Genomic DNA, 21,995 nt, shown 5'->3' with positions numbered 1-21,995 from the left:
TTTTATGATGGAGTGCTGCTGCACATGCCCAACTTTATGACTTGGTGGGTCAGACAACTCCCAGCTCATGATAGGCAACTCAGGTCTCATGATAACTTGGTGCCCCATGATTAAGCGTTCGGTCTCTACTAAGGCCCAGTAGTGGGCCAAAAGCTGTTCCTCAAAAGGAGAGTAGTTATCTGCTCCTTATCTGGTTAAGGCTTTGCTCCAAAATCCTAAGGGTCTGCATCGTGATTCTCCTATAGGGGCCTGCCAAAGGCTCCAGACAGCATCTCTATTTGCCTCTAACACTTCCAGTAGGCTTACCCTTTCAAGCCACATGTTATTCCCCAAGTGTGTGGTCAGGCTGATATTGATAATCTTAATTTAAGACTCATGTAATTCTATGTAACTTGAAGTTCAATATATTTAAAATATTGAATTAAATATAATGGTCTGTGTTATGTATATTCATTTCAGAGAAATAAAAATGAAATGAATATTTTAAATATTAATTTGCAGCCCAAATGTGAGACTCAAATAAAAATTAAAACTAGACATACACAGGAAAACAAATAATTATAGGTACAAAGTGTAGTGCTTTGTAAGAGTTCATTACTATTGTATTTTTGGTATATTTATATTATCGAGAATAGTAAATAAGTTAATATGCCTACTAACATTTTAGTTATAAACATGCTAAGATGAGGAACAAACTTCAAATCTGAGTGTATTGGACAGAAAGTCTAGGACATATATAGGACAGGACCTCAAAATGCACATTCTGTCTGTGGCCTTTTTGTGGGCTGGTGATCTATTTCTGAAGGCAACTCTAAAAGATGTATTATGTGGAAGAGAAGGACATCAACAATACACTATAACATATTAAGTGTTATTTTATGTGAATTTTTATTGTGTTGTTCTAATTTGGAAACTAATCAATTATACAGTGATTCCTCCCTCTTCATATCTCAAGAATTATGAAGGAGGAGAGAATATTATGCTATTCATAGTTTCTAGCAATTTGTCTTTCTAAATCTATGTTGATTACAATTATTAAATAATGAGATTTTTTTGAAAAAGATATCATATCATAGAAAAGATGAAAGTTTAATTTAGAAGTCATCTTATTTCCCCCAAAAGACAATATTATATTGTAATTAATGGAAATAAAAAGAGACACAGTTATGAAATTACATTAAGTACAAATAATTCCATGCTTCAAAAGTGGCATATATTCCATGATTCCTTAATCTGTGCCAAAAGTATACTACTCCCAAACTGGTCATAGTTTTTTCCATTTAAATTCAGAAGATCATGGAATAAATGTGTCATGAATGAATGAGAAATGAATGAGACTTTAAATTCCTTTAATGTGTTCCCTTTCTCCTCCATATATCATAATAAAAAAGTAATTGACTCAAATAAAACTCTACACAAAATATTGATATCTTGTTCACTGAACATTTGTCTCACAGGTGGTGCTTATGACATTTACTGTCCTATAGATTGCTTTGTCCTGTGACAACACACATAAATTCTTGGGTGGTATCACAAAATATTTATTATACAAAGCAATTATCTGTATATTATTATTTAATGTACAACCACAATATATGATACCATTCACTAAATCTATGTCACTGGAGATAGAAGAATTAACATTGAAAATACAAAACTACATTCCCAAAAAGTTCTATGGGGATTCAGAATAAATTAAATGTATTCAAATTTAGGTTTACAGTTCTTTGTGTTGTATTTCAAGGAAAAATAAAAGTTCCAGATGACCCAGTTTTTGAAGACATGCCAAGGAATAGAGTCATAAAGGAACTAAGTGGAATGGTTATAATATTGCTTCCACAAAGTCTTCGTGTGCAGAATTGTTTACATAAACTGATCTCTATGATCTTGGCATTACTTCCCTCAGTAAAGATTGAAGATAAATAGAAAGTGTATTTTATCATTTTTAGTCCCCCTAATATCTCTCTGACTTCCAGCTCCTCCTCACTTTTGTGGCTTTGTGCTCAACTCTCATCAGCTTCCTCAGTGCATCCTTCATGTCCTTATTCCGTAAGGTGTAGATGAGGGGGTTGAGACTCGGGGTGATGATGGTGTAAAAGACGGTGAGGAACTTGCCCTGGTCTTTGGCGGCATTGTTCCCTGGCTGCAGGTACATGTAGATAATGGCTCCGTAGAAGATGGACACCACAGTGAGATGAGACCCACAGGTATTAACTGCTTTTCTTTGACCTGATTTTGACTTCATTCCCAGCACAGCTTTGGCAATGTAGCCATAGGAAATGAGAATAAGCATGAGGGGTGTGAGGACAATGACAATGCCTAAAGCAAACACAGACACTTCAACTGCTGTGGTGTCAATACAAGCTAATTTGAGCATAGCTGGCAACTCACACAAGAAATGATCCAGAATATTGTTTCCACACCTAGGCAAATTCAGGGTGAGTGTACATAATACCACAGAATTGACCAAACTAATCGTCCACACCGTGATAACCATCTTGAGGCACAGATGTGGGCTCATGATGACCAGATAATGCAAGGGCTTACAAACAGCTGTAAAGCGATTGTAGGACATAACGGCCAGGAGAAGGCACTCGATGGAGCCGAGCCACATGTAAACATAGAGCTGAATGAGGCAGCCCACATGGCTGATGCTCTTATCAGGTCCCCACAAGTTAACCAGCATCTGAGGGATGATGCTGGTTGTGAAACATAGGTCTAGGAAAGACAGGTTCCTGAGGAAGAAATACATTGGTGTGTGGAGATGGGAATCCAGGAGAGATGCAAGAATGATGGCTGTGTTCCCCAGCAGTGTAACCAAGTAGAAGATGGTGACAACTCCTGAGAGTGCCATTTCCAGTTTGGGATGCTCAGAGAAGCCAAGCAGAATGAAACCATGGAGAGAACTGTGATTGCTTTGATCCATCATCCTCCCGTGCCTAAGTCCTAGAATGAGAAGGGGCTGGAAGGAGGAGGAGGAGGAGAAGGAGGAGAAGGGGGAGTAGAGGAAGGAGGAAAAAGAGGAGGAGGAGGAAGGGGTAAGGAGACTGGGGAGGTAGAGGAGGAAAAGGAAGGGAAGGAGGAAGAAGGAGGAAAAGGAAGAAGGAGTAGGAGGAGGAGTGGAAGGAGGAAAAGAAAGAGGTGGAGGAGGAGGGGAAAGAGGAAAAGGAGGAAGGAAGCGGAGAAGGGGAATGAGGTCAGCATAGACTCTCAAAAATTTAATGAAATAAGAATTAAACCTAAGGAGAATTTATGTTAATAAAAAATCAGTGGATAAAAAGTAAAAAATTAGAGTCAACTCACTCGTTTTGTTGCAGATTCTTTTATGGTGAAGTGTGTGATATTAGATTTTCTTATCCAGGTGGCCTTGGGATACTCACCCTTAAACTCAGGGTCTATACTTTCTCCCAAGTAAAGTTGACAGAATGGAATAGATCTGCTTCTGAAGTGATGCGACCCTGTGATTCTCCATAAAGGTAGTTAATGTGATACAGTGACATATTCTACTTGGTCAGGGAATTCACCTATGAAATCTAACCATTTGGCTAAAGTCCGGACGAGGAGAAGAGTGCTCCTCTCTCGTGTCTTAGTGAGAAGTGCCTTGCCTCTGCCAGGGTGTTTCGTGACAGCGCTGGGCACTGCATCTCCCTCATGCCTAATACCCAGCTCACCACCAAGATGGGGCTGTTTGAATGCACAACCGTGTGATGCAGTCCCCTCACTTTGGCAGGTCTCCACCACCACCTCCCTTATCCACAGCACTCACATTTCCCCTCCAGATCCTGGCAGTAGTGTTCTATTGTATCCCGTCTGCTCCCTTCACACTGACACCAGATGGAGTCGGACCACTCCGTCCTTGTGCTCCAACCTTGCCAGTGTCTTCCCGTAGACTCTTTAGGATGGCCGTGGACCTGTGTGATCTGCCTCCTGCCTAGGCTTATTCTCTTCTCACAAGGCACTTTACCCATATCTACATCTACATCTCTCAGTTTTTTTAAATTGTTAAGCTGTTTCATGTGTTAGAGTCCTTGGAAACCTTTCCTTGTTTCTAGAGAGTTTCTACTTACTCTTTATCTACCTATGTAATGTTTCTACTTAGAGAGGAATTCTCAGGACTCACAATTTCATTTGTTTAATTTACTCTTACAGAGAGCCAGTGTAGGGTGGAGCTTAAGAGGCTACACAGAGTTTATGTTTCCATCTCAGTTCTGCCAGTTATTTAGCTTTTGATTCTATGCAATTTACATAACACTTCTGGACTTATTTTTCTCATTTGTAATTATGGGTACAATAAAAATAGCTGGGCTTGGGGTGAAGATGAAATGAGTAACATATGTAAGGTGCTTGGAACAATATTTTCTCTCAATAATATTTAGTTAACACAATTACCATAAGAAGAAGTAATAGTTATGCAGCTTCTTGGTAAATGCTTTGTACCCTCTGATTCTTGCCACCTGAGTATTAGCTTTCAGAAAGAAGACATGATATCTAGTGCTCTTTATTCTATCCCTAAAATGTAAAGCAGTACCCCCAAAATATTTATAATTTTTGAATAATTGTAAAGTCACACTCTGAATAATGATGAAAAAAATCACACAGTTTTAGTTAGCTTTTTCTTTACGATAAAAGCTTTAGACTGGTGTCTTACCAAATTACCTGAATGAGGAGGTGGCTGAAAAATGGAAAAGACTTTTTTTTTAAATCTACATAGTATAGAATAACCAATTTATTCAGTTTGGTGAAAAATTATTTAAAATATTAGTTTCTTACTTGACATATACCCTCGACATTCTTTAGAAGTATGATATAGATGCGGCTTTTTTTCCAGCAAGCGTCCATCAGAACTGCTGAAATTTTTAATGAGTGAAGTCAGCACAGCTCACTTTTGCAATTTCCTATCACTGAGCATAAAAAGATATCTTCTAACCACCTGAAGAAAAAACAACATCTATGAACTTTGCATGAAATAATAACTAAGAGGAAATACTTGATTGAAAAAATGATTGCATATCAAAATGGCATGTTTCTGAGGGTGTATAGATACATTTCAATGTGTTGTGGTTTTTGTTTATTATACCATTTCAAATAAGTTGCTTGAATTTACTTCAATCTGTGTCCATGATTTCAAAGTGGACACATTCACCAGATTAACTAAATATGCTGGTTGTGATAGTCATTTTGTTATTTCCTCAGAATTAGCTTTTGTAAAATCTTGATTTGAACCAAGTTTTGCCATTTACTATGATAGACAGAAAAAAGAAAAAATCCACAAATCTCTATAGTGTCTAACCAGAAGGAGGAATACATAATTAATACTTACTGTGACAGACATGTATTTATGCCTGTCTTCTGAAAAAAACAGGACTTCAGTTAAAATTATATGAAAATGCAATTGAAAATCCTTTCAAAATTAAAGTCAATCCATGCTGTTAGTTACTTGATTGTTTTAATTATCACTATAGCTCCTAAAGATTAATTCAGGAAGACTTTAAAATCCTTCTTCAGCTTATTATAAAAACTTACAGAAAATCTTCAAAAATTTTCCATATACGTCATGATATTTCAAAATGTATCAAAATATCTTGAGTCCTTCCTATAAACTTCATGAATAAAGTATAGTATTCAAATCTTTTAAAATTTAATCTATATTTTCCTCTTTTCTTCCTATATCAAAATGTTCTGAAATCAGAAATCAAGAGGGGCTTCATGTCTTCCTCTTATAACACTGATCCCTTTTAGTCTTTCCTTCATAATATAGATAGAAATGAGGATTTCTCTGCAGAGATTAAAAACATTTACTTAATTTCAGACTTCTTACCAAAAGCAGGAAGAATCTGTTCATAAAGGCTGAAGTTCACTTTCTTCTGTCCCACAATTATATATTTTTTACTAAACCAGGTACATTGTTTCCCAAAGATGTCGAAGAGTAAGATTGCTGCGATCGGGAGTGGGCTCTGGGTGCTCTGCTCGTTGACCGGTGCAGAGCCCAGACTGCAGAAAGCATGTCCTCCAGGCCTCTGCCCTGCAGGGCTGCTGCTCTCTTGTGCTCTCCCACAGGGACCCTATAGATCTGCTTTTCAGGAGTGTGTTCAGGGAGCGTCTCCACGAGACTCCCCCATGGACGTGTGAGCTCAGGTTAGGGATGAAACCTGCCATAACATTTCACATTTCACTAACCTGCAAATACGCCTTGATCCTAGAAACACTTTACAAAGGAAGCCAGATGTCCAGAGTTAGAATTGAATAAATGTTCCCAGCATTGCCTGAAAATCCAGATCATCAAGGAAGATTATCTGAACCTCTGGACCACACCCAGTTGACCCACCATATTTTACAGCATATTTTACAGCATAAACTGTAGAATATGTCAGTTGACGGAACAGTTGGATAATTGAAATACAGACTTGTACTGACCAAGGACAAATTTAGTAGAAGCAAAAATCATTCAGTATGAAGGAAGTATAGGACTGGGAAATGAGAAAACACATTTCCGGAATTTTTTCTCAAAATAGTGAACAATTATAAATGAACATTTTTTAAAACAACGTGCAATTCCTGCACTAGAATTATAACTTATTGACTCTACAAAATATTCTTACCATTAATTGTACACATACTGATTTTTATATAAATTCACTCTGAACAGATGTCATTTAAATATGTTATCTCTAGTGGTTATCTTTGACCCCTGTAGCAGTGAGGTTCAGGAGGCAACTTGGCCAGGTAGGTGTAGGTACCCAGTTGTCTTATTGCGCTGGACTTAAATCATCAGTATATGAAATTCATCTATGGCTAATTACAATTGCAGTTGGCTAAGGGGAGAGCCTTCCTCAGTGAGTGACATTAAATTTCACTAGCTGGAGGCTTAAACAGAGAGGTCAGTAGAAAGGTGAACAGCCCAGTACAGCAGCCCAGGACACTTCAGCTCAGAGCTCAGAGTTCACAGTAGCTCAGACTTAGACATTTGGAGGTGCAGAAAGGAATCACCCCAGGGAAAGCTCTTAGAGCCCAGAAGCTGGGAGAGAAGACAAGAAATCATTACTGAGTGCCTTCCCATGTGGCATAGAGAGCCAGAGGACAGCCAGCTGCCTTTCTCCCAAACTGTAAACATGTAGCTGAATATACCCTGCATATAAAAGCAAGTCCATTTCTGGTATATTGCATTCTGGCAGCATTAGCAACTAAAACAATTTGGTCCCAGGGGGGTTGGGTGCTGCTGTATTTGTTGATACCAAACATGTTGGAGTAGCTTTTTAAATGGATAAGGGGAGGACTCTGGAAGAATTGTAAGGAGCTGGAGAGAGAAGGCCTAGAAGTCTTTGAAGAGACTGTTGATAAAATTATGGACACTAAAAAGAATCCTGTTTTAGCCTAAAGGAATGTGTTGTTACAGATTGAGAGGTTTTAAGGTGGCAGAGAATTTGGCAAAATTGAATCCTGGTGCTGAATGGAAGGGAGAATTTGAATGTAATGATCTGGGATACTTGGCTGGTTCCAAGATGAACCTCAGAGGATGCAGCCTGGTTTCTCCTTGCAGCTACTGTAAAATCGTATAAGAAAGGGATAGACTGAGGAATGAAATTTTGGGTGCAAAGAAACCAGAAATTGATGGTTTGGAACATTCTTGGCATCCAGAAGGTGGGACCTGAGAGAATATGCCCCACAAGAGGAATTAGCCAAACCTGGAACCAGTCAGCCACTGCAAGACAAGCCAGGACTGAAGATGGAGTTATCCAGAATGGATTTCTGGAAGGCCCTACCATTTGATGGCTCTGACTCCTGTATGCTACATGCCACCTCAGAAATTTTTTTGTGAGACCTCCTTAAATGAAACCACTTTCAGTCTGGAAGAGCCAGAAAATGTGCAGAGTGAAGGAAGAATAACTTCAGAGGCAAAACCATGGAAACTAATGAAGCCAGGAAACTCAGGCTGGGAGAGTGGATAAATCTGTGTGTGGGGAGTGAGTTTGCCATGGAGTCAGAGGGTGGACCTTCAGCTTCAGTGTTTAGAAGAGTTCTGGTGCCTGAGGCCTCAGAGAGGGTAGAGCACCTTACCCAGAGATAGGGGGTACCCTGGCTGCAACTCCATTGTTCTGAAGGGGTTGAGGCTGTACCCTAGAGGTGGCGGAGAATCCAGGTGCCACCCAGATGTTGAGGAGGGAGGGGCTGAGAAAAGATAGACTCCCTAATATTCCCCAGTGTTGCAACCCACATCCCAGTGTTTGGAGAGACCAGGGCCACTGTGTCTGCCTTTGGAAAGGGTGGGAATGTCTCTTTCTAAAGCCCTGAGGGTGAATGACTCTCAGACTTTGAAATCTAATTGGGTTTGCACTGCAGGTTTTTGGAATTGTTTACACCCAGTAACCCATGTTCCTTCCCATTTCTCCCCATGGCAGTGGGATTGTTTATCCCATGACTGTTAACAATTTTTAGGCTGTGGAAATGTCCCAATTAAAGCAAGTCTATAGAAAATGTCCCATCTACAGCATTCAGGTTCAAGAAGGCCAATGAAGTTCAGGGTTTCTCTTTCAAGTGAGAAGGCACATGGCAAACGCAGGGTTTCTCTCTCAAGTGGAAAGGCATGTAGTGAACATGGCGTCATCTACTAGCTTTCTCTCCTGGCTTCCTGTTTCGTGAAGCTCCCTGGGAGGCATTTTCCTTCTTCATCTCCAAGGGTCACTGGCTGGTGAACTCTCTGCTTCTCGTGGCTGTGTTGTTCTGTAGTCTCTGAATCTCCCCTTTCCTCTAAAATGTTCCCTCTTTTTTAGGATTCCAGTAAACTAATCCAGACCCACCTGGAATTGGTGGAGACACATCTCCACCTAATTCAGCTTAGCAACCACTCTTGATTGAATCACATCTCCAGGGAGATGATCTGATTACAGTTTCAAACCTACAGTACTGAATAGGGATTAGAAGAAACAGCCTGCTTTACGAAATGGGATTGAGAGTAAAACATGGCTTTTCTAGGGTATGTACATCCTTTCAAGCTGGCACAAGGAAGGAGATGACCCATTGAAAGGTATTTAAGCCTAGAAACCAGGAGGGAAGGCCAACAGATAGGCCTTCCAATGTGACAGAGAAAGCTAGAGGAAATTCAGATGCCTTTTCTCTGAAGAACTGTAAATTTTTAACTAAAAAAATCCCCTTTATAAAAACCAGTCCATTTCTGGTGTATTGCATTTCAGCAGCTTTAAGAAATTAAAACATCAGCCAAGCTAAGGGTCCATTGACTTTATTGAATTTCTTAAAGAACCAACTTTTGGTTTTATTGATTCTCTCAATTATTGTTTTCTTCCTTGACCCACTGGTTGTTTAAGAGAGTGTCTTTTAGCCTCCATATATTTGTGAATTTTCCAGCCTTCCTCCAGTTACTGATTTCTGATTTCATCCCATTACCTGAGAAAGTGCTTTGTATAATTGCAATATTCCTAAATTTACTGAAACCTGCTTTGTGCTCCAACATGTGGCCTGTCATGGAGAATGACCCCGGAGTATGTGAGAATAATATTTATACTGCTGATGGTGTGTGTGATCTTCTGGACATGTCTGTGAAGTCTAGATAATTTATCCTATTATTCAGGATCTCTATTTCCTTCTTTATTCTCTGTTTAGATTGTTCTGTCCATTGATGAAAGTGGTATATTGAAGTTTCCAAGTATTATGGTAGAAATCTCAACTTCTCCCTACCATGTAGTCAGTGTTGGTGTCACATATTTCGGGGCAATCTGGCTTGGTGATAGATATTTTTGATTGTTATGTCTTTTGATAAATTGTCCCTTTTATTAATACATAATGTCCTTCTTTTTCTCTTTTAAGTATTTTAACTCTGGAGTCTAATTTGTCTAATATCAGTATAGCTATTTCTACTGTTTTCTGGTTGTTGTTTTCATGGAATATCTTTATCTTAGCTTCCACTTTCAACCTATTTGCATTCTTGAGTCTTAGGTGGGTCTCTTGTAGATAGCATATTGATGGATTCTTTATTTTTATGCCTTCTGCCAGTCTATACCTTTTTATTGAGGAGTTAAATCTATTAACATTTAATGTTATTACCAAAGAGGCTATACTTCCTTCAACCATTTTTTTCTTTTAGTTTTGTCTGTCGTATTTTATTGTTTTTCTCTCTTTTAACCCTATTAGTTACCCTTCCTGCTAATCTTCATTTCTTCACTCTTCTCCAAATCTCTCTCTCTCTTGTCTTTTCATATCTTCCTATAGTGTTTCCTTTAATATTTCTTGTAGAACATGTGTCTTGTTCACAAACTCTCTCAGTGTCTGTTTATCTATCAGTATTTAAAATTCTCCCTCACTTAAAGGACAGTTTTGCCAGAAATAGAATTCTTGGTGGGGTGCTTTTCTCCTTCAGTATCTTAAATATATAATTCCATTGCCTTCTCACCTCCATGGTTTCTGCTTGAGAGAGCCACACTTGGTCTTACTGAGCTTCCCTTGTATGTGATGGGTCACTTTTCTCTTTGTACTTCCATAATTCTCTTTGTCTTTGACATTTGACAGTTTTATTAGTAAGTGTCTAGGCATAGATCTATTTGTATCTATTCTGTTTTGGATATATTGTACTTCTTCAACCAGTAGTTTTATTTCTTTCATAAGAGTTGGGAAAATTTCATTGATTATTTCCTCCATTATTCTTACTGCTCCTTCTCCCTTCTCTTTTCCCTCTGGGATACCCATAACATATATATTTGCGTACCTTGAATTATCATTCAGTTTCCTGAGTCCCTGCTCAAGTTTTTCCATTTTTTCCTTATCTGTTCCTTTGTGTGCAGAATTTCAGATGTCCTGTCCTCTAGTTCACTAATTCTTTCTTCTGCCTCTTCAAATCTGCTGTCACATGTCTCCATTTTGTTTTCATCTCTCCCATTGTGTCTTTGACTCCTTAAGTTATGTCATTTGTTTTTTCAAGTTCTCAAGTTCTTCTGTATGGACACCCTGTGCCTACTTTATATCCTTCATGCCTTTATCCACATTTTCCTTCAACTGGTTGAATTGATTTAATGATCTGTTTTCACATTGTTACTTAGTTGTTTTGATTCCTCCATCTCATTTGAGGTGTTAGTTTGTTCTTGTGGTTGTGCCAGATCTTTGTTCTTTCTGATATGAGTCGTGATTTTCTGCTGGTGTCAAGGCATCTGGTTTTCTTGCTTAGTTTATTCAAGAAGTCATTTTTATCTCTTTTGCCTAGGGTTTTCTTGTTGGTTGGATTTCAATGACTTGTTGTCAGATTTGTTCTGCCCCCAGTTTCCCCCTAAACCAGGAACCCCCAGCAGCCTGCCTCAGGGATGGGCTTGGCACTGGTCACCATAGCAGGGTCTCTGTTTGTGGTAAAACATGTCTGCTATCTCCCAGTCATGCTCTGTTTTTCACCATCCTGCAAGACTTGGGGTTGTTTTAGGGCAGTGCTTTAACATTTGGGTCTTCCCCCAATGTTCAGCCAAATCAGGAGTGGGTTCCCATGGCAGGGGGCGGGGGTGTCCAAAGCTGCTGCAGTTGGCCTGAAATAACTTGCTGGGTAGCTTTTCAATTCCCTAGCTCTTTCTTTTCTGCCCAGGAGGTGGTGGTGTTTGATAATGGAATTGTCCTCAGAGCTGTGTGCCTTTGAAACACAGCCTGTCTCATCATGTCAGGCTGACTGCTAGGTCCTTTTTCTTCTCTTTGCTGGTGAAAATCCAGCTCAACATGTGTCTGTGTCTCCCACTTTTCTTGATATGGGGTGTAACCCCCAGCCATCCTAGTCTTTAGCCTCCCCCAGGCAGGGATCAGTTCTCTCACTGCCATTTTTCACAGGGGCAGTGGGAGGACTTTCAGACTCAGGGCTGGAAACACAGCTTCTGCGTATGTTTTCTCAGACCCTCTGCCTCTCACTGACCTGGGTCCAGGTCTCCAGAAGGTGAGGTTCTGTCCCACTGCTATGAGTGAATACATGTCCTGTGTCTCTGCTGGGTCCCTGCTGCTGTTTCTCTGACTGTCCCATGTTGTGAGACCATGTAAGGAGGACTGGCTGGTGTGGGATGGAAATTTTCTACCTGATGTTCTTCTCCTTCTTCAATTTGGGATTTGTAGGGCCCCTTTCCAGCCCATACCACCCTCCAGATTTCTGAAGAACTCAGAATTGTTTTTTGTAATGCTGAATCTCTGAGGAGAGATTTTCAGTAGGTGTTTACATTGTCATGCTGATGACATCACCTCTCTAATCATATATATTCCTAAAAGTAGAGGGCAAGAGGGATGGGCAGGCAGATCAGCATTGCATATATTTTACCACAGCTTTTTCTTTTTAAGGTAAAAAGATGGTCTTACCATTGAGCAAACCCCTGATAATGACATAATGACTTCAATTTTCCCAGGATTCAGGGAATTAACTTTTAAGTTAGTGATCTTTGTTCAGAAAACAGAAGTTAGATATCTAAGAAATCTTAGTTTTCTTAGATAATGGAGTCTTATTATTGAATCTGGCATTTCTTTGTATAAGTGTTACATATCAGGAGCTAGCCAGATTCTCTTTTACACATGTCCATATACACCCAAAGCTTCATTGGCATGGAAGATTACTGGGTCTATGCCATCCATATTGGATATTAGAATATCTTCAGAAAAAAAGTACTCCAAAAATATGGCAAAAGTTCTCCTAAGACTCTCCTGTTTTTTTTTTTTTCCTTCTTCTCATTTCTTTATAATCCACAGAGAGGAAGGGACTAAAGCTGACTCTGGTAAATTCAGTGAGAAGCAAAGATGGCTTCTCAAAGTTTTGGTTGCTTCATCATTTGTTCTCCCAGGATACTTAAAGAATGATGAGAGATATTGGTAGTTGTTTTGAATTACAGCCATTTAAAATAAAATACCAATGATTTCTTATGCTAAAAAAGGCATTAATAAGTAATTACAGTAAAGTTTTGTTAAATGAGTGCTGATTTATTCAAAATAATATATAATTCAAAGTTACTGGTAGTCTTACCTGATTAGTTGTTATGCATTCTTTAACAAAAACACTGAATAATCTGGGAGAATGTAACCTCAAGTCAATTAATAAATGTTGAATTCTGGTTTTCTGCTTGTTGAATTAACGAGAATTTGCTGCAATTAGTCCTAGCCTAATTGGGCCTAAAATGATGGAAGATATGCATTCTGGTGGTCTCAAATGGGTGATAGGTTGCAGTAGACTCTCCTTTCCCATCCATCTCCTCCCCCTATTCAATTCCATTTTTCTCTGAGAAAAAAACCTAAAGCTGCTTGCTAGAGAAGCAGTATGGCATGGCGGTTAAGAGCACGGACTTTGTTGCAACCCCACTCAACCATTTTCTAGCTGGGAGAATTTAGGAATGTTACCTAACCTTTCAGTGCTTCAGTTCACTCATATGTAAATTGGGATGATAATTAAGAAGCTAGACTCACAGAGTTGTTTTGATGATTAATCAGAGGGGTGCCCACCCTATAGAAGTCTCCGTATTAGTATTTGTAAATAAATAAAAATTTCAGTAAATGCTGACGTGATGGGGGAATTATAATCACTTCAAATGACCACTTCATCATGAAGTGACTACTTCATCATGAAAGAACAGCAGCTATCAGAGGGTGAAAAGGCCCCACATCTCCATTTTACCACAGCTTTTGATAGTAACTTCAGATCCCTGTAGACTGGCTCTGGGAGCTGCCATCCTTTTCACCCAGCCCAGATATTAAGCTGAATTTTTACCTTCCTGACAAAGTGCTTTGTTGCACAGAAGTGTGGTCCCTTTAATCTGTTTTTTCTTTCATTGTTTGTACTTTGGATGTAAGGTCTAGGACACCACCTCCTACCACAAGGTCTTTAAAACATTTCTCTGCATTTTTTTCCTAAAAGTTTTATAGTCTTAGCTCTAATGTTTAGGTCTTTAGGCCATTTTCCATAAATTTTTGAATAACGTGTCAGATAGGGGTCCTCTTTCATTCACTTGGATATGGTTATCCAGTTCTCAAGCACCATTTATTGAAGAGGTTTCCCTTTCTCAGTTGATTCACCTTGACCATCTTATGAAAAATCAATTATCTATGGGTGAAATGGTTAATTTCTGAACTAAGTTACACTCCATCGATCAGTATATCTATCTTTATGCCAGTAACATGCTATTTTGACCACTGTAGCTTTGTAATATGCTTTAAAGCCAGCTTGTGTGGGACCTCCCACATTATTTTCCTTTCTTAAGATATTTTTAGGGGCACTATGCCATTCCAAATAAATTTGATTATTGGTTTTTCTATTTCTGCATAGTAAGTTGTTGGGATTTTAGTTAGTATTGTATTGAATCTATAAACCAATTTGGGTAGAATTGTCATCTTAAGAATATTTAGTTTCCAATCCATGAACATGGTATATATATTTCCATTTATTTAGTTCTTCCTCCATTTCTTTAAATAATATTTTGAGGTGTTGTGTGCAGAGGTCTTTTATATTGTTGGTTAAATTCATCCCAAAATATTTAATATTTTTAGTTGCTATTGTATGCAACTTTCTCTTGATTCCTCCTCAGATTGCTCATAGCTGGTGTATAAAAACACTACCAATTTTTGGGTGTTGATCTTGTATTCTACCATTTTGCTCTACTCATTTATTAGGTCTAGTGTCTTTGCTGTAGTTTTTTTTTATTTTCAACATATAGGATTACATCATCTGCAAAAAGTTGAAGCTTTACTTCTTCTTTCCAATATAGATGCCTTGTATTTCTGTTTTTGCCCAATTGCTCTGGCTAGAACTTCCTGCACAATGTTGAATAATAGTGGAGATGGTAGGCAACCTTGCCTTGTTCCTGATCTCTGAGGAAAAGCTTCCAGTCTTTTCCCGTTGTGTATGATCTTAACTGTATGTTTTTCATATATTCCCTTTATCATGTTGAGGAAGTTTCCTTCTATTCCTATCCTTTGAAGTGTTTTCATCAAGAAAGGATGCTGAATTTTTGTCAAGTGCCTTTTCTCTATCAATTGAGATATTCATGATTATTTTTTCACTTTGATTTGTTGATGAGGTGTAGTACATTAATAGATTTCCTTGGGTTGAACCACCCTTGAATACTGGATTAAAACCCACTTGGTCATAGTGTAAAATCTTTTAATGTGCTGCTGGATTCAATTTGCAAGTATTTTCTTGAGGATTTTTGTAGCTACATTGATTAGAGAGATTGGTCTGTTATTTTCTTTTCTTCTGGTACCATTGTCTGGCTTTGGTATTAGGGTGATTTTGGCTTCATAGAATGTTTTAGGTAGCTTTCCCTCCTCTTCAATTTTTTTGAAGGGTTTGAGCAGGATTGGTACTAATTCTTTTTGGAATTCTTGGTAGAATTCACATGTGAAGGCATCTAGTCTTGGACTCTTCTTTCTTGGGAAATTTTTGATGACTGATTCAATTTCTTTACTTGTGACTGGTTTGTTGACATCTTCTATTTCTTCTCAAGTTAGTGTAGATTGTTCATGTGTTCCTAAGACAGTGTTCATTTTGTCTAAGTTGTTTAGGTTATTGTAATTCTATTTCTGATAGTTTCCCCACATTATCTCTTTTATTTCTGCCTTGCCAATATCAAGGTACACCCTTCCTTCTGATTCTATTTATTTGCATCCTCTCTCTTTCTTTCTTTGTCAGGCTAGCTAATGTTCCATCATTTTGATTGATTTTCTCAAAGAACCAACCTCTGGGTTTATTGATTTTCTGTATTGTTTTTATGTTCTCAATTTCATTTATTTCTGCTCTAAACTTTATTCTTTCCTTCTTTTTGCTTTGGGGTTAATTTACTTTTCCTTTTCTTATTCCTCCTGATGTGCAGTTAAGTTACTTTCTCTTACTGTTTTTTAATATTGATATTTAGGGCAATGCATTTCCCTCACAGCACTGCCTTTGCTGCATACTATAAGTTTTTATATGTTGTGTCCTCATTTTCATTTCCTTTAGATATTTACTGATTTCCCTTGTAATTTCTTCCCTGGTTTGTTTAAAAGTGTGTTCTTTATCCTCCATATATTTATGAATTTTCTAGCCTTCCTGTTATTGATTTCCACCTTCATTCGATTATGATCTAAGAAAGTTATTTGTATAATTTCAATCTTTTGAAGTTTATTGAGAGCTACTTTGTGAACCAGCATGTGGTTTATCATGGAGAATGATCCATGAGCTCTTGAGAATTCTGTATTTCCTGCAGTTGTGGGGTGCAAAGTTCTGGAAATATCTGTTAAATCTAGTTCATTTGTCCTCTTATTTAAGATGTTTCCTTATTGTTCTTTCATCTAGATATTCTATCCATTGATGAGAGTGTGTATTGAAGTCTCCAACTATTAATGTACTGGTGTCTCCTTCTCACTTCAGTTTTGCCAATGCTTGATTCTTATATTTCGGGGCACTATGGCTAGGTGTATAAATATTTATGATTGCTATTCATGATGAATTGTCCCTTTTGTTAATCCATTATGTCCTTTGTATCTTTTAATGGTTTTGCATTTGAGTGTAATTTGTCCAATATCATTAGAACTACCTCCGCTCTTTTCTGGTTGTTGTTTGCATGGACTATCTTTTTCTAATCTTTCACTTTTAAACTATTTTTGTCCTTGGGTATAAAATGAGCCTCTTGTAGGCAGCATATAGTTGGACCTGAGTTTTAATCCATTTTGCCTGTCTATCTTTTTATATTTCACATATTGTAAACATTGATTTACTTCAAAATCCACTCACTTCTCTAGTTGAAATTTAGTATAATCCCCCTTATGATAGCACAATAAAATAATAATATTTATGTATACATCACCCAACTTTCACGTCTTTGCTTTTGTGTTAGACCATGGCCTAAGCTATCCACCATATGCTTTCTAACCTGTGACTTCTTCTGCGGGACATTGCAGAGAATACATACCAGAAGGAAAAAACAGGGGTATATTTATATTTTCATGATAGACAAATTCATAGCTGTCATATTCATATCTAGTCCAGCATGCCATGTTTCATTATGAAGGTCCTTCATTTCTCTGATAATACCTAAAACAATCTTATTGGGCAACTTATTGACCCCTGAAAAATTAGATTAGCTATCCCAGTTTTCTATACAGCACAATCATATTCACATTTAAATGCAACTGCTGAACTAAGGTTGTAAAAAAGACACTATTTCATGTGGAGGTTGGAGAAATAGATGTGGGAGTGGAGGAAGTATTGATGAATTCAATTTGGTTAAATGTGGTTTTAATAGGGCATTAGTAGTTCTTTAATGCTTACTCTTGTTTTTGTTAATAGGTTGATTTCTGCCTAGGTAATGAGGACAGCATTACTTTGATCCTTGTGTGTTCTAAGAATCCCTAAGACCAAGTATTTATGTGCAGCTCTGTAGGCTGGTACTGAGGCTTAGGCCTTCAGGACAGGTGCCCCACAGAGATTATTAAGCAAATATCCGATTATGGTCAGAAGTAAATTCAATAGCATTTTGTGAAAAGTTCCCTTAAGGAATTAGTAGTCATCTTTTGTTATTAGATTTATTCAATGGAAATTAATTTCAGACATTAATTTAGTTATTTACATGCTATTAAATATAGAAAATATATGAACCATATTTGTAAAAATTGAGACATTTAATTGAAATTTGATTTATTTAATAGATAAAATATAATGCAATTGGAGAAATGTGAGCAGATCTCTAGGTTTTATGCCCACAGTAGAGAAGGTATAGGATTCAAAAGACGTTGGACCTTAGGGGTAGGCAAAATATAGAATAATACCAATTCTAGGTTCATGAACCATATCATTATTTTTTCACTGTTAATTAATTCAAAATAATACTTTGAATACACTTGAGCCTACCACCTAGTCTAAGAACTGGGACCTTATTGCTCGGAATTGATTAAATTGTATTTTAAATTTGGTTCCCGGGTAGCTCTGTCAGCAGGTGGGGAGCACACACACAGAGTGAGAACCCCTGTGGGTGAGTCCTTATTGCGTTCTGGGGCAGAGGTTGGTAGATTTCCTGCGGAAGTCAAGAATTGGTTAGTTTAAAGTAAATGCACAAGAAAAGGGAAAGGGCTTGGGGGTCTGTGGGTGGGGGGAAGTGTAGCTTGTCACTTGGGACCAGTTGTGGGCTTGGAGCGAGGTGCATGGGTGGTGTGGCTGGTGGCCACAGATGTGGGTTTGGCCTCTGGGGAGTTCATGCCCAGGGCTGAAAAGCTGCGTATTAAGTAGGCCAAAGCCAGTATTGATGCAGCTTAGCCAAAGTGGGATGGATGCTGAGGCAGTGTGCAAAGCTTTTCACATTTATAACATTTACCAGTGTCTTACCGCTATCCGCATGCCTCTCCAATCTCCCTCCTTCCCACTTGGCTCTCAGGGCAGTCATGGTCTTACATTTTGTGTTCATTACACACTTATTTTAGAAAATAATTTATATTCTGACATACACACTTATAGTTGTGAATGCCTACATAACATATATTTTAAAGTTTAAACATTTTAAACTTATATTGAGGGCATCACTTTATATACTGTTTGGGACTTTCATGTTTCACTTAATGTTTTGCCACTAAGATTTCCCTAATATATGTTGTGTAGCTGTAGTCCCTCATTTTCATTCTTGTATGTGAGCATATGACTGTTGCATCTGCCATCGTGCTGACGGGCATCTGTGTCGATTACAGGGCTGGATTATATGAAAGTTGTTATGATGAACTTTTTCTGCATATGTCTGTGGGAGCACACACACGCACATGTCTTTTGAGTATATACCTAGAAGAGGAATTGGTGACTTACAAAATCTGTAAAATTTAAATTCAGCCACAATTTTCCCCAAAAGTGTCTGTAATGATTTCTCCTCTCCTAGTTATTGGCACTTGATCTACATCTTCTTAAATATATAATTTCCCTTATTTGTAGAACCTCTTTGTGGAATCTGCCAATTTTTCTACTGCGTACTTATCTTTTTCTTAACATTTTTTTATTGAGAAATATAACACATATGCAAAAGGCTATGAATTTAAAGTATATTTCCAGATGTTGTTATGGAACAGGTTTCAAAGTTTGGCATGGGTAACAGTTCCTCAGGTTCAAGTTTTCTTTCTAAGGCACTGGAGACTGAAAAGAAGTATCGGGACTTTCACCCCTGGATGTCATGTCCCATGCAGGGGGCAAGGCAGTGATTTCACTTACAGAGTTGGGCTTAGAGAGAGAGAGGCCACATCTGAGCAATAAAAGATGTCTCCAGAAATAAATCTTAGACATGCCTATGAGTAGGCTTAGCTTCTCTGCTGCATACATAAATTTCACAAGAACAAGCCTCAAGGTGAAGGGATTGGCCTATTGATTTGGACGTCCCTACTGTTTGAGACAGTACCAGGGGCTTCTCAGGTGTTAAAGTTTAATAGTTCCATATTTTTTATCCCATCCTTCAAGGGATTTGTAATACGTTTCAATTATCTGCCCAACATACTCTGTGGTGTATCTGAGTATTACATTAAGCTATACGAGATTACAAACCTTCATTTCCATTCTGGGTTCCCTGTCTGAGCTGTCCAGACAAGTTGAGTTAGATTATGTCCTACATCCAATTTAGGCTTTTAACAAAACAGCCTCTCTTCCTTTGGTCTCACATAGTAGATCGAGTTTTAAAATAGACACTGTCATCTTTACCCTGTATTCTGATTTACCTTAGTCCGACCAGATCAGCTTTGTTCTTACTCTGATTGAAGACTGATCTCTTTTTTGGCTTCTTTATCAGTTGTTGGATGCAGCAGTGCTGACTTTTAGAGCTGCAGAAACCTGGCTCTGACATAGCCTGCTTTTCTCTTTGCTGATTGATAGGATCTCTTTATTTACATTTGCTTTTAATTCTTTTTCTGTTATGTGCCTTGCACATATTTTCTGTTTATTAAAAATTATTAAATAAATGCCTGGATGATCAGAAATTCTCGACTAAATCAAATAATTTATTATTCTTTTTTCTCATGTATTAAGAGATCCTTCCATATCCCAAAGTCAGAAAGAGAGTCATGTGTATTTTTTCCTAAATGTTTTAAAGCTATATCCTAAATCAACCTGGGGTCACTTTATGTGTCTGGTTTAGGGTAGGTATCCTTGTTTCATAGATAGATTAAAAAATTCCAGAATAATTTGTATAAATATTTTTTTCTCCAGTGGTGCCATGGTACCTCTTTCATAGACTGTCCATGAGTGCATTTGTGTAAGTATGTGTGCCCATGTGTGCGCATGTGTGAGTGTGTGAGTTTGTTTCTGGTCCCAGTATTCTGGTCCATTGTTGAATTTGTCATTGTCCGTGCCAAAATTCCAGCTTGTGCCAATTATTACGCATTTATTATGAGTCTCAGTATCTCGTAGGGCAGGAGACTCCTCAAATTCCTCTTCAGAGGAGTCTTGGCCATTTCCAATTCTTTGCTAATCCACATGTATTTTGGATGCATCTTGTTGAGTATTAAAAAATGTCAATTTTTTTTATGTTACATTGGCTTCATAGATCAATTTAGAAAGAACTGACATTTTTATCATTTAGCTGTTTCTACCCTTAGACATGAGCCACAGTTTCATTTGTTGAGGTCATACTTAATGTTATTAGGTATATATATATATATATATATTTTATAGATTGCTCTTACGTATCTTTTATGAGATTAGAGTTTTTGTTGCTATAATAAATCTTGTGTTCCTTATTAAATGATTGCATTCTCTAATTTTTACTGGTGTAGAGAAATGCATTTGATGTCAACCATCTCATTAAACTGCTTTATCATTTCTCATAACATGTTTGTAGTTTCTTTTGGGTTTTCTACGTAGACAATCACATAAACTCTGGATACTGTTTCTTTCATTTCTCTCCTTTCCAGTTTCTATGGCTTCAATTCATTTTCTTATAAATTGTGCTTGGCTTGGAAATCTTGTACACTGTTGAATATTAGTGATCTATTGGACATCTGCTTCTAATGCTTTCCTATTTAGGTTAATGTTTATTGTAGATATTTAAAAGGGTAAAGATATCCCCTTCCATTTCTAGTTTGAGATTTTTAAAATATCACCTTTGCATTATTGGATGCAAATAAATGTAATCATAGCATATTATTATGTTTATGCAGTATCATATTTCGTTTGCTAATATTTTATCTAACGTTCTGTTATCTATCGTGTATCTAATCCTCTTCATCATGATCATCCTCTCATCATGTACCATTGTCATCACCTTCGTCATCATCATCCTCCTTACCTATCTCTTGTGTAAAAGGTTTGTAATTTCCTTTCTCAGAAAATGCTGATCTGATTATGGTAACACAGTTTTGTGGGTCTCAGAAGGAACTGAAATTTATTTTCTCTTGGAAGGGTTTGAATGACATTGCATTTACATGCTTTCAGGAAGGACATTCAGTGAATTCATTTGTAAAATTGGGATTTTCTTTGTGGGACATTCTGTAACCATTCGCTCATTTATTCCCATTAGACCTGCTCAGGCTTTCTAGTCCTTCTTGATTCAGCTTCGTCAGGTTGTATTTTCTAAGACGTTTTCCATGTCTTCCAGAATTTCTAATGTACTCCTCGTAGTTAATGCAGCCTTTTTAATCTGTACTTAACCATAGTCCTCTTTGGTTCATAATCATTTTTTTTCTTGATCAAATTTGTTGGAGGTTTGTCTATAAGTCTTTCAAGGAATCAACTTTTCAGAATCCTTTCTCTTATAACGTCTTAATGCACCACAGTTATTTTCTCCTTCCTTCTACTTTTTATTGGGCTTATGCTATTGCTTTTTTTTTTTTAACTATATAAGAGGAACACTTAGCTCATTAATTCCCAGACTCTTATCTTTTCTAATTAAAAAATATTTTTGTGAAATCCACACTTTCTGTGTGCAGTTTTCAATTTCTATGTGTATTAATATAATTTTCACTTGGTTCTAAGCATTTTGAAATTTCTACCATAAGTTATTTCACCTATGTATTATTTAGAAATGGTTTTCAAATCCCTAATATATGGAGATGTATTT

General features: G+C 37.5%; 1 protein-coding gene across 1 annotated transcript; it reads right to left on the bottom strand.

Moving 5' to 3' along the window:
• Positions 1 to 1,954: 1,954 nt before the first annotated feature.
• On the bottom strand, positions 1,955 to 2,929 carry LOC143683423 (olfactory receptor 2W1-like). Its single transcript, XM_077159456.1, has one exon. The coding sequence runs from the start codon at positions 2,927 to 2,929 to the stop codon at positions 1,955 to 1,957; it is 975 nt and encodes a 324-aa protein (XP_077015571.1).
• Between the last annotated feature and the right edge of the window lie 19,066 nt (positions 2,930 to 21,995).

Source organism: Tamandua tetradactyla, chromosome 5 (assembly GCF_023851605.1).
Source record: "Tamandua tetradactyla isolate mTamTet1 chromosome 5, mTamTet1.pri, whole genome shotgun sequence".
In the NCBI taxonomy this organism is placed as follows: Eukaryota; Metazoa; Chordata; class Mammalia; order Pilosa; family Myrmecophagidae; genus Tamandua; species Tamandua tetradactyla.
The sequence above is the reverse complement of the archived record's forward strand: the minus strand, read 5'-3'. Positions and strand labels throughout refer to the sequence as shown.